The 13,804-nt window shown below is 36.2% G+C and overlaps 2 protein-coding genes across 3 annotated transcripts in view; both read right to left on the bottom strand.

Annotated features, from left to right (window-relative positions):
- Positions 1–38: 38 nt before the first annotated feature.
- On the bottom strand, positions 39–985 carry h2ax (H2A.X variant histone). Its single transcript, XM_084115643.1, has one exon. The coding sequence runs from the start codon at positions 612–614 to the stop codon at positions 186–188; it is 429 nt and encodes a 142-aa protein (XP_083971769.1). The 5' UTR covers positions 615–985; the 3' UTR covers positions 39–185.
- Positions 986–1,189: 204 nt separating this feature from the next.
- Positions 1,190–13,804, bottom strand: part of c2cd2l (c2cd2 like) — a 32,403-nt gene continuing 19,788 nt past the window's right edge. Inside the window, exons 3-15 of one of the 2 annotated variants that reach the window (XM_084115656.1) lie at positions 13,443–13,538; positions 11,418–11,537; positions 10,956–11,069; positions 10,710–10,823; positions 10,344–10,446; positions 9,052–9,184; positions 8,196–8,260; positions 7,910–8,031; positions 6,678–6,849; positions 6,449–6,559; positions 5,360–5,493; positions 4,615–4,852; positions 1,190–3,278 (exon numbers count right to left, since the gene is read on the bottom strand). In XM_084115656.1, the coding sequence (XP_083971782.1) occupies positions 3,025–3,278; positions 4,615–4,852; positions 5,360–5,493; positions 6,449–6,559; positions 6,678–6,849; positions 7,910–8,031; positions 8,196–8,260; positions 9,052–9,184; positions 10,344–10,446; positions 10,710–10,823; positions 10,956–11,069; positions 11,418–11,537; positions 13,443–13,538 (1,776 nt within the window). In that variant the 3' untranslated portion in view covers positions 1,190–3,024. The remainder of the gene's footprint in view (positions 3,279–4,614; positions 4,853–5,359; positions 5,494–6,448; positions 6,560–6,677; positions 6,850–7,909; positions 8,032–8,195; positions 8,261–9,051; positions 9,185–10,343; positions 10,447–10,709; positions 10,824–10,955; positions 11,070–11,417; positions 11,538–13,442; positions 13,539–13,804) is intronic. The other variant, XM_084115657.1, reaches the window with a different exon arrangement.

A 13,804-nucleotide genomic window follows, 5' to 3' on the forward strand; every position in this document is an offset into this window, starting at 1 on the left:
ATCCTGTATTCTTGTACAAAACACACAACACAAATAACTTCTATAAAAGACAATTTAATACGTAAAAAGGCATCTCAATAATACAGGTTACATCACATTCAGACACATGGAATTGGCTCTTTTCGGACGAGTGGGGTGGCCCTTAAAAGGGCCTTTGGGTGAGTTAGCTCAGGACAGCGTAGCTTTTAATACTCCTGTGACTGGGAAGATCCCTTCTTTCCAGATTTGCCAGAGCTGGCAACAGCCTGGCCAGTTTTCTTGGGTAGAAGGACGGCCTGGATGTTGGGGAGAACACCACCCTGGGCGATGGTCACTCCTCCGAGCAGTTTGTTCAGTTCCTCATCGTTACGGACGGCCAGCTGAAGATGGCGAGGGATGATACGAGTTTTCTTGTTGTCTCTTGCAGCGTTTCCCGCCAACTCGAGAATCTCAGCGGTGAGGTACTCGAGGACGGCAGCCAGGTACACGGGAGCACCAGCACCTACTCTCTCAGCATAGTTGCCTTTACGGAGGAGACGATGCACACGGCCGACGGGGAACTGAAGACCAGCACGGGAGCTGCGCGTCTTAGCCTTGGCGCGGGCTTTTCCACCGGTTTTACCTCTTCCAGACATGTTGATAAAGATACTTCTTTTCTCCGCTTCTAGAAGAAATCAGTGAGATGTTCCGAACAGTTACTGCAGTATTTAAGGACTGACTGAACTAGGATCGTATGGTCCCGCCCACCATTGTGATTGGTTACGCGCAGTAAAGGACAGACCTGATTGGTGGTTAGAAGGAACCCTAGAGCGGATGTGATTTCCTATTGGCTTGAACTTGCTGTGCATAAACAGCGCAAACTAACGAACCAATCCGAGTCCATCTAAATGTGCGCGAGCTGATTGATTCCTCTCATTGGTTCGTACGGCTCTGGTCTGCGCCACGGCTGGTCTTTTTATTTGTCAATCAAATTTGGGCGGTAAATTCAAACCAATAAAACATATTCCCTCTGAATTTTTACAGTTTGGCGCAAAATCATACGGAAATGATTGATTATCTTTTAACCCCCTTTACCCACAACTCTCGTTTATTAGTGTGTGTGTGTGTGTGTGTGTATATATATATATATATATATATATATATATTTTTTTTTTTTTTCTCATTTCAAGACATTGTAAGAATATTTTGGGGGGGAAAAAGAAGAGGAATGGATTTTCAAAAATAATTTATTCAGAATAAATTAAACATCAAATTAACCACAATAATATAAAGCTCTGAATACCTCAAATGGCCCACTGCCTTCATTTTAGATTGTTCGGAGTTATAACATTCTGGTCATATAACATTTCTCAGGCTTTATGCTCCAGGAATTACACTGCAAACAAGCGCTCCGTCATTGATTCATGAACTGTGAGTTGTTGAATTGTTGACATGTTTTTCTGTAGTTATTAGTTTTAGTCTTTACAGAGCGTTGATTATTTCAAATAAATCTGATGATAGTACCAAACGCTGAAAATATGCACCGGTTGGTACAGGGATGGGGGAGGGATACGGCAAGAGAGCTAACTTTATTCCTTAAAGGGATAGTTCACCCAAAACGAGATTTGTGTTAATTTACTCACTCTCATTTCAAACCTCAAACGTTACTTACTTTCGTGCAGATAAACTAACAGCATCGGTCATCCATACAGTGAAAGTGAACGGTAACCGAGGTTAATGATGATACAATTTTGAGTGTGAACCATAGGTGTGGACTATTCCTCTACTACGAATTACTAGGTTACATTACTAGAAAATAATAATAATGTTCTGTTCAATATTATCATAAAAGCTATCTATTGTATTACGACGAATAAGACGTGCGAAGGTTCCTCTGGATACGTTTATTGCAACTAACAAATTATTTCACAGTAAAGGGGGTTGTATGTTAGTGGGGCAGCGTCTGTTTTGTTCAAGAAGCCATCTCTGAAAATAATAGCAATAATAAAAAATAGATAGACTAAGCATATTTTTACCTTTTTATATTAAGCTATCCCCTGAGGTTTGTTTTCACGTGGACCCTGAAAAAGCACTTTTTCCACTGCAGATTCAGCCTGATGTAGCTCAAGAGGTTGTAGATTTTCAATAATATGTGGAATAATTTATAAATATACACAAATGCAATTTTTTTTTTCTGTAGTGTATCCCTTTTGACATATGAAGGGCTCATACTTTACAACCAAAACACACAAATGTAATTTAGTGAGATATGCCTACAGTAACTTGTGAACGTTTCCGTTTTCTAAAAAAAAAAAAAAAAAAAAAAAAACATCATTATAAAAGATTATTAAGCCACAATAAAAGTCAAACGTACCACTATTTGAAAACAGGGCATACTATCCCTTGATCTAAATGCTATATCAACAGCAAAACGAGAACAAAGCTCACAGCATGTCTTAGCATATAACTCTCTAATGGGCTCAGGAGACATAAACCAGCGCCGATAACAGTAAACGATACACACACATGATTTAAAAAACGACAGAAAAAGAGCTCCCCAGCATTGTAAACAATCAGATTAAGATTCAAAGTGCAACTGATGAAATAAAATAAATAAGAAAAACAACACATAGCGACAGTGTTGGAGGGATCGATAGTCATTGATCTATGTCGCCCCCTTGTGCTCAATAACCGCATAACACTCCCGTCCATTTTGAGTTTCTCGAGTTTGTTCGCCCATAATCATCCACAAAGCAGCTCTCCCCCCATTTTACTAAATTAATTAGATTAACAATGCATCCATAAATGGTCAAATCCTTTTATTTTCCACATTTAATGGCGTTTTCCATCCTGAACGCTGTAATCATAGGTGAAGGATGACATTCCAGGCAGGAGGACACCAAAGCAAGGCTAGCTTCCTGGGTACAGTATGGTCTGAAGTATGACGTTACCCCATAAAGGTTGTGGAAAATCAGTATATAACATAAATAACTTTTCACACTCATTTGACTGGTGCCAGCACCGTCTCTCTCTCTCTCTCTCTCACGCTTCCTCTCCATTTATCCTTCAGTTATCTGTAGTGCTGGACCCTCCATTGGCTGTGCTCGATTTGCCCTTAGTCTTGGACGAGCGGAACGAGAAGCGTTTGATGAGACGGCGGGAGAAGCTTCCAGACTTCTTGCGGCTGCTGGAGGAGCAGGAGGCTGTGGAGGAGTCATTGCCCAGGTTGGAGACATCCTCGTGGGACTGACTGAAACTGGGGTCTTTATCTCTGTTTTTCCTTCGGAATAGTAGCTTGGTACCACTGCGGAGGAATCCAACTGAAACAGAACATGCATGCACATAAATAAAAAGAAAGAAGAATATTATCCTTATATTGTAATCATTATTGAGTGGTGCAGGGATGACGTCAAAACTAAGACTAATTCTTTATTAGAATTAATATATTTTTATGAATTTATATAGATTTATGAGTGAAATAAGGTCTGTGGCAAAAATAAAACTTGATGATACTTGAACGTTTTGCTCTACAACATATATTACACACACCCATATTGAAAATTAGGATTTTGAAGCTGTTTATTTTTAAAAACATTTCTAACTAGATGTTTCTAAATATTTCTAATAAGTAACTAGATAAGAATGTTTGGGGTGTGAGTGTGTGTAATTTATGTTGTAGAGCAAAACGTTCATAAAAATCTTCAAGTTATGTTCACCACCTTATTTCACTCATAAATTGAAAAATCCCATTATAAAAAGCCATAAGAAAATCTCGAGGGAACAGGTGGCGAATTAGTCTTCCGGGTTTTGACATCATACCTGCACCACTCTATGAGCACAAGCTGTAATTGCTTCCTAATGTGTTTGTTGTGTCTGCTTAAAGGGATAGTTCACCTAAAAATTAAGATTATGTCATCAGTTACTCACCCTCATGTCGTTTCAAACCCATAAGCCTTTCGCCCATCTTTCAAAACACAGAGATATTTTAATTTAAATTAAATTGATTTCCGTCTGTCCATTGCAAGTCTCTCCACCCAAAACTTCAACATGTTCATAAAGAGATCGTAAAATAAATCCATTTAAATCAAGCGGTTTAATCCAAGTTTTCTGATGGGACACAATCTGTTTTTTTTTTGTCCGTTTACTAAATTTGAGTGCTCTCTGTATGTTCACTGATCAATGTTTATATGTGAATAAAAGCCTAAATTAAATCTGTTCATCATATAAAGCGACCATGTCTCTTCAGAAGACTTTGATCTTTATGAATGTTTTGAGCGTCAGTTTTGGTTGAAAATGCTTTCAATAGGCAGACAAAAATCTCTCAACTTTCATTAAAAATATCCTCATTTGTGTTGAGGATGAATGAGATGGGTTTGGAATGACATGAGAGGAATTGATGAAGGAATTTTAATTTTGGCGGGAACCTTCCAACATTAACTAACCACACAACGAATTATATTATAGCTGTATATTACTGCCATATTGGCATTACTTTGACATACACATCTCTGGCTGATAACAAAAGAGTTTCTAAATTGTAACATTTAAAACAAGCATTTTCTGGACAGCTGCTTTGAAACAATATGTATTGTGAAAAGTGCAACACATATAAACTCGAAATGAATTTCATAAAAGACATTACAGAAAAATGTACACCTTTGTGGTCTTTGAGGCTACGAGTCTCAAGCGCTCCGGTCGATCCCGTCTCTGACTCCGCGTCATCCACGGACGGTCGCTCTGACGCGTCAGACGGTGTGGTCTCGCCTCCTTCCTGATGCGCGGATGCTCCGTGGTGGTTCGGGGGTCCGCTGGGAGAATGCGCCCCCTGGAGGGCTGCGTCCATGGCTGCAGCGTAGCCCACTGATAAGGCTGAGTCATCCTCAGTAATGGGGACCTGTGGGAAGGACAGAAAATTAGTTTTAACATAGTGTTTCTCATGTACATGTCCTGCAGGCACAGCTGAGGAAAACAACATCTCGGCAGTGTGTTTGCAAAAGCGGCTCCGCTGTCAGCCTTTCTGTGAACCCTGTTTGTTCAGACGGTGAATTTGAAACTTTAAACTTTTCGACAGCCAGGCGAGGGCCAGCGTGTTCTATGAGTGATATGAGACGACTGAGCTTGCGATGACATTTAGATTTACGAATTTATAGATTACAATGTTTAATGTGATGTTTCAGTGCTTCAGAATAGACGTTACGTTGGTCACAATTAAATCCTAGCCAAAAGGTGTCCTGATGAGTGTTACATCAACATTATGTGAAAGAAAGAGATGACAAACAAACATTACTCTGGGGGAAGAGACTGTTCTCGTGATTGTTTCCCTAGACACTTGTCTCATTGTTACGAATATGTTTATATGAGATTGATTAGAAATGTGTGTTTACACAATGTTCAGACTGACCTTTGACACCCCAGATATGATGAGAGTGCTGCGTTTAGTAGGCGTCTTCTTGGGTACCTTACTGGCCGACTCGGTCAGCTGCCGAATGGCCGTTTCTGCTACGGGATCCAGCCCATTAGGGAGGGTGCCTTCTGCTAGGGAATAGCACACAAACACAACAGGATCACAAACTTACACCAAATGTTGTTCAAAAGGCACTGCGAAAAGAAGAATAAAACGATAAATAATATGAACAAAAAGTATTATAATATGGACAAAATAAAATGATTATTAATAATACATTTAATGCATAACAAATTCATAATTTTAACAAAAACATATTTAAAAAACAATAATAATATGCACATACCAATATATAAATGTGTGTTACTTTATTTTGTGAACCCTAACTTTTAATTTAATACAAAATTAATGAAATACTTGATTATAAAGATGTGCGTAAATCTATACATTTTAATAAATGTTTTTGAAAGACGCTGCTTATTCTCACCAAGGCTGGATTTATTTGATCAAAAATACAGTAACAATAATAATATTGTGAAATATTATTCCAATTTAAAATAACTTTTCTATTGTAATATATTTTAAAATGTCATTTATTGTAATATATTTTAAAATGTAATTTATTCCTGTGTTGACAAAGCTGAATTTTTTTTACCAGATAGTTCAAAGAACAGCAATAATTTGAAATAGAAACCTTTTATAACATTATAAATGTTTTTACTGTCACTTTTCATCTATTTAATGTGTCCTTGATGAATAAAAGTACTAATTTCTTTCAAATAAATACATACATAAATAAAATCTTGCTAACCCCAAACTTCTGAATGGTAGTTTGAATTATTCAGTTCACAGTTATTTGTATACCGCTTTTCACAACACATATCATTTCAAAGCAGCCTTACAGAAAATGCACGAGTCCACATTCCAATTTAGAGTGATCTGTTATAAGAGGTAACTGTCTAAGTTATGCATTTCAGAAATGTACATATACAAATCACACAGTTAACTAAAAATGTATTAGTTTAAACAATGTAATTGATTTGTAAATGAATCATCTTAAAATGCTAATCTTAATGTGGAGCTCACTGCTGGGGGTTGGACTGGCACTGGTGCTGCTCTGCAAGCTGTTTGTGAGCACACTGGGAGTCTTTTCAGTCACCTCCACCTTTGAGGGAGACCTAGACGGAGAGTCTCCTCCTGCAGTTACAGAGGAAGAAACAGGATAGGGTGAAACTGCCAAGTCACTTCTGTGGTACAGGATGATGCAGACAGGACGGCATGTGTTCTCAGTATTCCAGCGTAAGCTGGCCTTTACCTAGTTTGTGGTCCAATTTAAGTCGTGACTGGATGGTGGTCACTGTGGTGACAATGGTGCCATCGGGCATGATGGTGCGGTCCACGTCCACCTTCTTCGAAGGAGTGACCGAGGACCGCAGAGGAGTCGCGTTCTGACATGCACGCAAATCACCGGACTCCAAATACAATAGCTATGGATGCAGAAACATAAGATTATTAGCTTACACAATAAACATAATTCATACTTTCATTTTGAAAAAAAGATATCTGTGACAACTACTACTACCTAACTACTGTAGTGTTAGGGTTAGTACAGCCACAAATGTCTTCAAACAATGACAAACAATCCCCATTTATTTATTTCTGTGCTTACCTTGCCTATATGTTCACAAACAAACAAAACGTTTAAATACCGTTCATGTGTACCTGCAAGATAATGTGTGTAACAAGTACAGTGTGGACGAAAGTACTAGGTTAAATAAAGAAATGATTCAGTTATCGAGTTAATCAGAGACACAGTGATCGTTCAGCTCACAAGGCAGACCACTGTAATAAGATATGTTTTCTATTAAATAATTCACATTGACATTTAGAACAGGGACTTATCAGTGTGTTCAGAAAAGTGAACACAAGGCTGATGGAAGCCTTAATCAGTAACACTGACACTCAACACTGTATTATCATGCTAAATCATGCGGATATGTATACTTTATATATGGGAATTATGTAGTGACAAATAAATAAATGCATCCATCACGATTGGGGTAAATAGGGTTAATTATATTATTTCAAAATAAATAACTTTTATTCAGCAAGGGCACATTAAATTGATCAAAAGTAACAGTAAAGTAATTTATAATTTTATAAAAGATTGCTGTTCTTTTGAGCTTTATATTCATCAATGAATCCTAAAAACTGCATCATGGTTTCCACAAAAATATTTTCTCTTTTCAACATTGATAAAAATAAGAAATGTTTCTTGAGCAGCAAATCAGCATATTAAAGTGAGTTCTGAAGGATCATGTGACACTTAAGACGGGAGTAATGTACTTTTTAAAATCTTAAAATAGAAAAGTTTTTTTTATTTGTAAAAATATTTCACAATACAACTCTTTTTACTGTATTTTTGATTAAATATATGTAGTCTTGGTGAGCATTAGCTACTTCCTTCAAAAACATTAAAAAAATCTTACCGACCCCAAACTTTTTAAATACAAAATCAATTGGAATTCCACTTTATGCTGCCCTCACCTCTAAAGTCACAATAGCAGTTGGAGCCAGACCATGACCTGGAGCGATGGACAGTTTGTGTTGTCCATTAGGAATTCTTTTAGAGAGATCCAGTGGTAAGGAAGCACGACCAGGCAGAAACTCTGTCAACCAGAAAACAACAACTCTCAGAGAGGTATTTCATGCAATGAAAACAAAAACAGACAGAACGGAGAATATCAGTCTTAAATCATTCACCAGATCATCTGATATGTTGAAGATTTGCTCCTATAATCTTGGATAAACTATTGAATGAAAAGTGACTCACGTTCTCCTTTGCTGTTTTTCTCCACAAGTCTTACTTTGAGTTCTTTGGTTTCTGGTCCTACATCCCTAATAGATAACAACATGCTTAGATTTCTCACAGGTAAATAAAGATGCACACACACACACACACACACACACACACACACACACACACACACACACACACACAAAAGCTTCCATTTTTGTAATACTGAATATTGGAGCTGAAGTGACATTTTTCTATCATTAAAATAATGAATTGTCTTTGTAACTGGATTTTATGTTATGAAAAGGCTATATACTATCAGTATTGTGGAAGACTAAATATCCCTTTTGGCCCCACAGCAGTAATCTGTACGCTGGCTTTGAGTATTAAATCGGCCATTCTGGTAACTGGTATCACAGGAAATAGTGATGTGTTGAAAATGGCTGTAATTAAATGTGCTAAATAGCTCTTTGTTTCTTTGGGAGTTGGCTGCATAAATTCACAGAGCAATTGGTGGAGCTGCTCACGGCTTTACACCTTCATTCATGACAGAAGGGCTGCCATTATAAAACAGACTTTGGTGAAAACACTCCATTGTGTAAAACGGAAGTGGTGAAGTTGACCTTTAAATGTAAGGTGTTAGAAAATCCCATTGGATTATCAGTCTAGTTCTGAAGCACAGAGTTAAAACAAAAAAACAACTACAACTTTTTCGAACAAAAATAACCTTGTGGAAAAGAACATGGCATTAAACGAAACATTTCCTTGTAATCTTTCCTAAGTGTCAAACATGTCAACACCTCACTCAGAAGTTGTCATTCCACTCCATCCGTTTAGTTTCAGTCTTTATGTTGATCTATATCTGCCTTTACAATAACATAAGCATGCTTACAGTGTAAAGTCGTCAGTCCAGTGCATGGCTGCTCCAGGACTGGGGGAAGGAGTAAGGAACCCGGTTCTGCATTCAATGGAAGGAGTGTCCAGACTCAGCACACAACAAAGCTCTCCTACATGACTCTGACATCCTGGTAAAGAAATCACATATCAAAAAATAACATACACCATAAACTGCTCAAATCTAGAGTTCAGTTTATCTACATATATATAATATATTATGTATATTGTATATTGAATAATGTATATATATATATATTTAAATATATTAAATTAATTTCTATACACACATATATAAATATACATTTATACTCTACCAAATATACACACCACATCATATAAAAACAATACCAAAAGTTTGTGGTCAGAAAGGAAATGCACACTTTTATTATGCATATAATTGATCAAAATTGACAGAAAATAGATTTAAAGTGTAACAAAATATTTCCATTTTAAATAAAAAAATGCTGTTCTTTTGAATTTTCTATTCATCAAAGAATCCTGAAAAAAGTATCAGTAAGATGTCTCCTGTTGTGGTCCGGGAAAAATGGTAGATGCAGACTTAATGTTCATTTTAGGGTGAACTAACCCTTAAAAATAGAAAACAGTGATTTTAAATTGTAATGATATTTCACAATACAGAAACTTATTTAAAAAAAATTTAAAATCTTGCCAGCCCTAAACTTTAATATTTCTTGTTATGTAAAGAAAAGACCCCTAAGAAACACATCCGATTGGTATAAAGTGAACAGAAAACCAGCCTAATTCAACAAGGCATCCTTAAAGTGATAGTTTACCCAAAAATAAAAACATTTGTCATCATATACTCACCCTCATGTTGTTCCAAACCTGTATGATTTTCTTTCCTCTGCTGAACACAAAATAAGATATTTTAAAGAATGTTGGTAACCAGATAGTTCACGGCACCCATTGACTTCCATAGTATTTTTTTTATCCTACAATGGAAGTCAATGGGTGCCTGGTCTGGTTAGCGACATTATTCAAAAATCTTATTTTGTGTTCAACAGAAGGAAGAAACTCATACAGGTTTGGAACAACATGAGGGTGAGTTAGTGATGACAAAATTTCATTTTTGGGAGAACTGTACCTTTAAGACCAATTAGTCAACTAGTCATTCAGGCAAGTAGTTGATTTTGAAAATAGCATGGCATATCCATAGTTCTAACAAAAAGTAAAAAATAATTTAAGAATTTTCATAATTATTATTTAAAAAAAAATAAAATAATGATCTTTGTGCCATTTAGTCAATCTGACAATCACATTTTATACCTTTTTTGACATCAGTTGCTCTGAGTTGGTGCACCAAAATCCGCTTGACAGGCGTGCTCTGAGACGGAGAGTTCAGACCACCAATCTGCTTCTCCCTGGGAAACTAAAACAATAGGGAATGGGAATGTTTTATAACATGAAAGTCACGTTTAATTGAGTTTTCCTTCCTCATTGTTGTTGACCTTAATTGCATGTCTTGTATGTTTTGTACTGATAAGGATGCCATACATCCCTACATGTAATACATCAAACACAGCCAACCAAAACATACAAAATCCACATGGATCTGTCACAGTGTTCAGTGCAGTTCCAAATTCTCACACACACCCTACTGTATAATATAGCAATCAATACTGGTATTTTTACCGCAGGGCTTGATACACAGGCCCTCAGGTTGAGGATCATGGCAGGGTGTGTTGTGTATAGCGTGTCCTCCACAAGTGCAGCAATCATATCACTGTCCACCTCCACATCAGAGCCCTAAAGACAAAAACAAAGATTTCAGTTTATTTGCATAGTTGTAAAAGTAGTTTCTTTTTGTACCATTAACAAATTGTAATACATCAAAAGCTGAAAGGAACATGACCTATGTGACCAAAATGACTCCTTTACCTCTTTCTGGACTCTTTGGCGTGGTTTTACAGTTAAAGAGAGATGAGGTTGCTTGGAAAAAGTCCAGGACACAAGGAGACCCTCTTCCTCCACTTCCTCAAGACAGACCTGTAACTACAGAAGCCCATACAGAACATTTTAACTCCTATTTCACACTCAAATTGCAAAAGTAATATATTCATCGATAGCTGCAAAATTTTAACCACCCAGAGATGAAACATTAAACTGTGGCACTACGCATCAAGTGGCGTCATTTGTTTGAGATGAGTATCGCATGCAATATTCATAGCCACCAAACCTCACAATCTACATTAAGCTATTGAGATGGGAAAAAACCTGGCAAACTGAGAAGCTCATTCATGAGAGCAGTGGCAGGAGATGTCAGACTAATGAAAGTTGAGTGTGCAGCAATGCAGACTGATGCAAACTCACAGATGCAAATCCATTTCATTTGTATTTTACCTGGGCTTGCATGGGCTGCATCATGATCTGGTAGGTATCCATGGAAACAGCAGCAGGTGACTGCTGAGTGACAGTCACGGGGAACGTTATGGTGTCGACCGAACAATTGCACTGCAGGACCTGGAAGAGGTTGAGGCAGAGATTGACAAATAATGACTGAGGGGGACAAAACATGGCATCTTCAAAAAAAAGAAAAAAAAGAATTCATAACACCAACTCAAAAGCTTTGACAGACAAAATATATATTGAATGCATCTTGATAGGATGGACACATATGCCCTGATTTAAGAGTTTGAGTGTTTAAAAACATACTGTTTTTACATACAAAACATAGTGTTTTCACAGTGCATTAATTAATGTTAACAAATACAACCTTTGATTTGAATAATGTATTAGTAATATTAACTAAGATTTATAAATGATGTAGAAGTATATTGTTCATTCTTAGTTCACGTTAACAAAGGTAGTTAACTAATGAACCTTATTGTAAAGTGTTACCTATATATATATATATATATATATATATATATATATATATATATATATATATATATATACACACCATACACATATATATATATATATATGAAGAACACAAAATAATAACTGAACTTAATAAATCAAATTTAGTTCTAAATTCACACCATAGATTCACAAATTCATATTCATATTATTATAGACAAATCATATAATAAATACATTCAAATTGATCTACACTACTGTTCAAAGGTTTAGGGTCGGTGAGATTTTTTTATATATTTTTTAAAAATCTCTTGTGCTCACCGTGGCTACATGTATTTGATCAAAAATACAGTAAAAACTGAAATATTGTGAAAAATTATTAAAATTTAAAATAACTGTTTTCTAATTTATTATATTTTAAAATATAATTTATTCCTGTGATGGCTGAAATTTCAGCATCATTACTCCAGTCTTCAGTGTCACGTGATCCTTCAGAAATCAGTCTAATATGCTGATTTGTTGCTCAAGAAACATTTCTTATTATTATCATTGTTGAAAACAGTAGTGCTGCTTAATCTTTTACCCAACAATACGCCCATTTCAATACATTCCAATACATCCATTATTGCGGTTACGCTCACGTGACATGACATATTTAAGCATTACGGTTTAAAACAAGTGATTTTAAACCGTTGAAGTGCAACAAGCAGATAAAAATAACTAATTTTGCTATATTCGTGCCCTGTCTGAGAGATGGTTTCTGAGTGCTGTCTGAGAAGTGTGCACATGAAGCCGCGACTCAGAGTGCGTGAGTGCTGAACTGAGATCTTTTTGCCACTTCATTGGGCTTGAACAGTTAAATACACATGCTTATGTGTCAAAATGCCCATCATTGCGAGTATCCTTGTAAAACTCAGTCATTTATGTCTTAAGTGAACATAAACAATTGAGAAAGAAAACACAAGTGAATCAGTATACTGGATCTGTGAATTTGGTCTTAAAGTAACAGCGGCCTAATATTCCTGCTGCTGTCTGTGTTATTAATGTTAAACAACAAAAGAGAGAAAATCTCTCACTGCTCTTCTTGACTGAATCACTTATGTATCTTTAATGAGAATAAATGTATATTTAATTTATACAGTTAAGACTATGTAGTGTATCTAGGGCTTGACGTTTTTCAGGTAGGTCTATTTCATTTGTGTCTTTTTTCTATTGTAGTTTTTTTTGTCCTATTGCTTGTAATTGGTTTATTTATTCTTATTTTATTACTGACTGTTTACTTGTCTGCAGTAAGCAGTTTTTTTTTTTTTTAACTTAGGCTAGTATTACTTTTTTGTGATATTGAAATTGGTGACAAGAATTATGAAGTTTCAATGGTATCAAAAATTGTGATCATAAAACCTTATTTAAAGCAAATATAATGATATTGTGATATATATCGTTTTTGTGAGATAAAATTACTCATATCATAAAATAAGATTCACCCCTACACCCATTTTTTTGTTAGAATGCACAAACATATTTAATAACCTTTATTTGGTGTTTTAGTAACTAAGGGCTTACCATGCTGCGTACTGATTGCTCGGTGCAAGTCACACAGTCAATGGACGCAGAAGTTGGGAGCTGAAGACTGTCATCAAAGGTGATTTGAATGGAGCTCTGAATAGAAATGGAGATTGTCAGTTAGTTCATCTGCACATAAATCAGTGAAGAAAAGGAGTTTCTGGGTGCAATCACTCTTCAGATATATCTCCCAGGCTAAATGTCTGTTTGCATGTTTATATTAAGTAGCTAGATGATAGTGCACCATAAATCTTCACAGCTGCAAAACAGAAATCCCAGCCATTTAGGGATAAAGTAGCATGATAAACAGGCAAAGGAAGCACTGCAATAACATCTGCTTCACTTTCCCCGCAATGCATCTC

Source organism: Abramis brama, assembly GCF_963993115.1.
Source record: "Abramis brama genome assembly, chromosome: 5".
In the NCBI taxonomy this organism is placed as follows: domain Eukaryota; kingdom Metazoa; phylum Chordata; class Actinopteri; order Cypriniformes; family Leuciscidae; genus Abramis; species Abramis brama.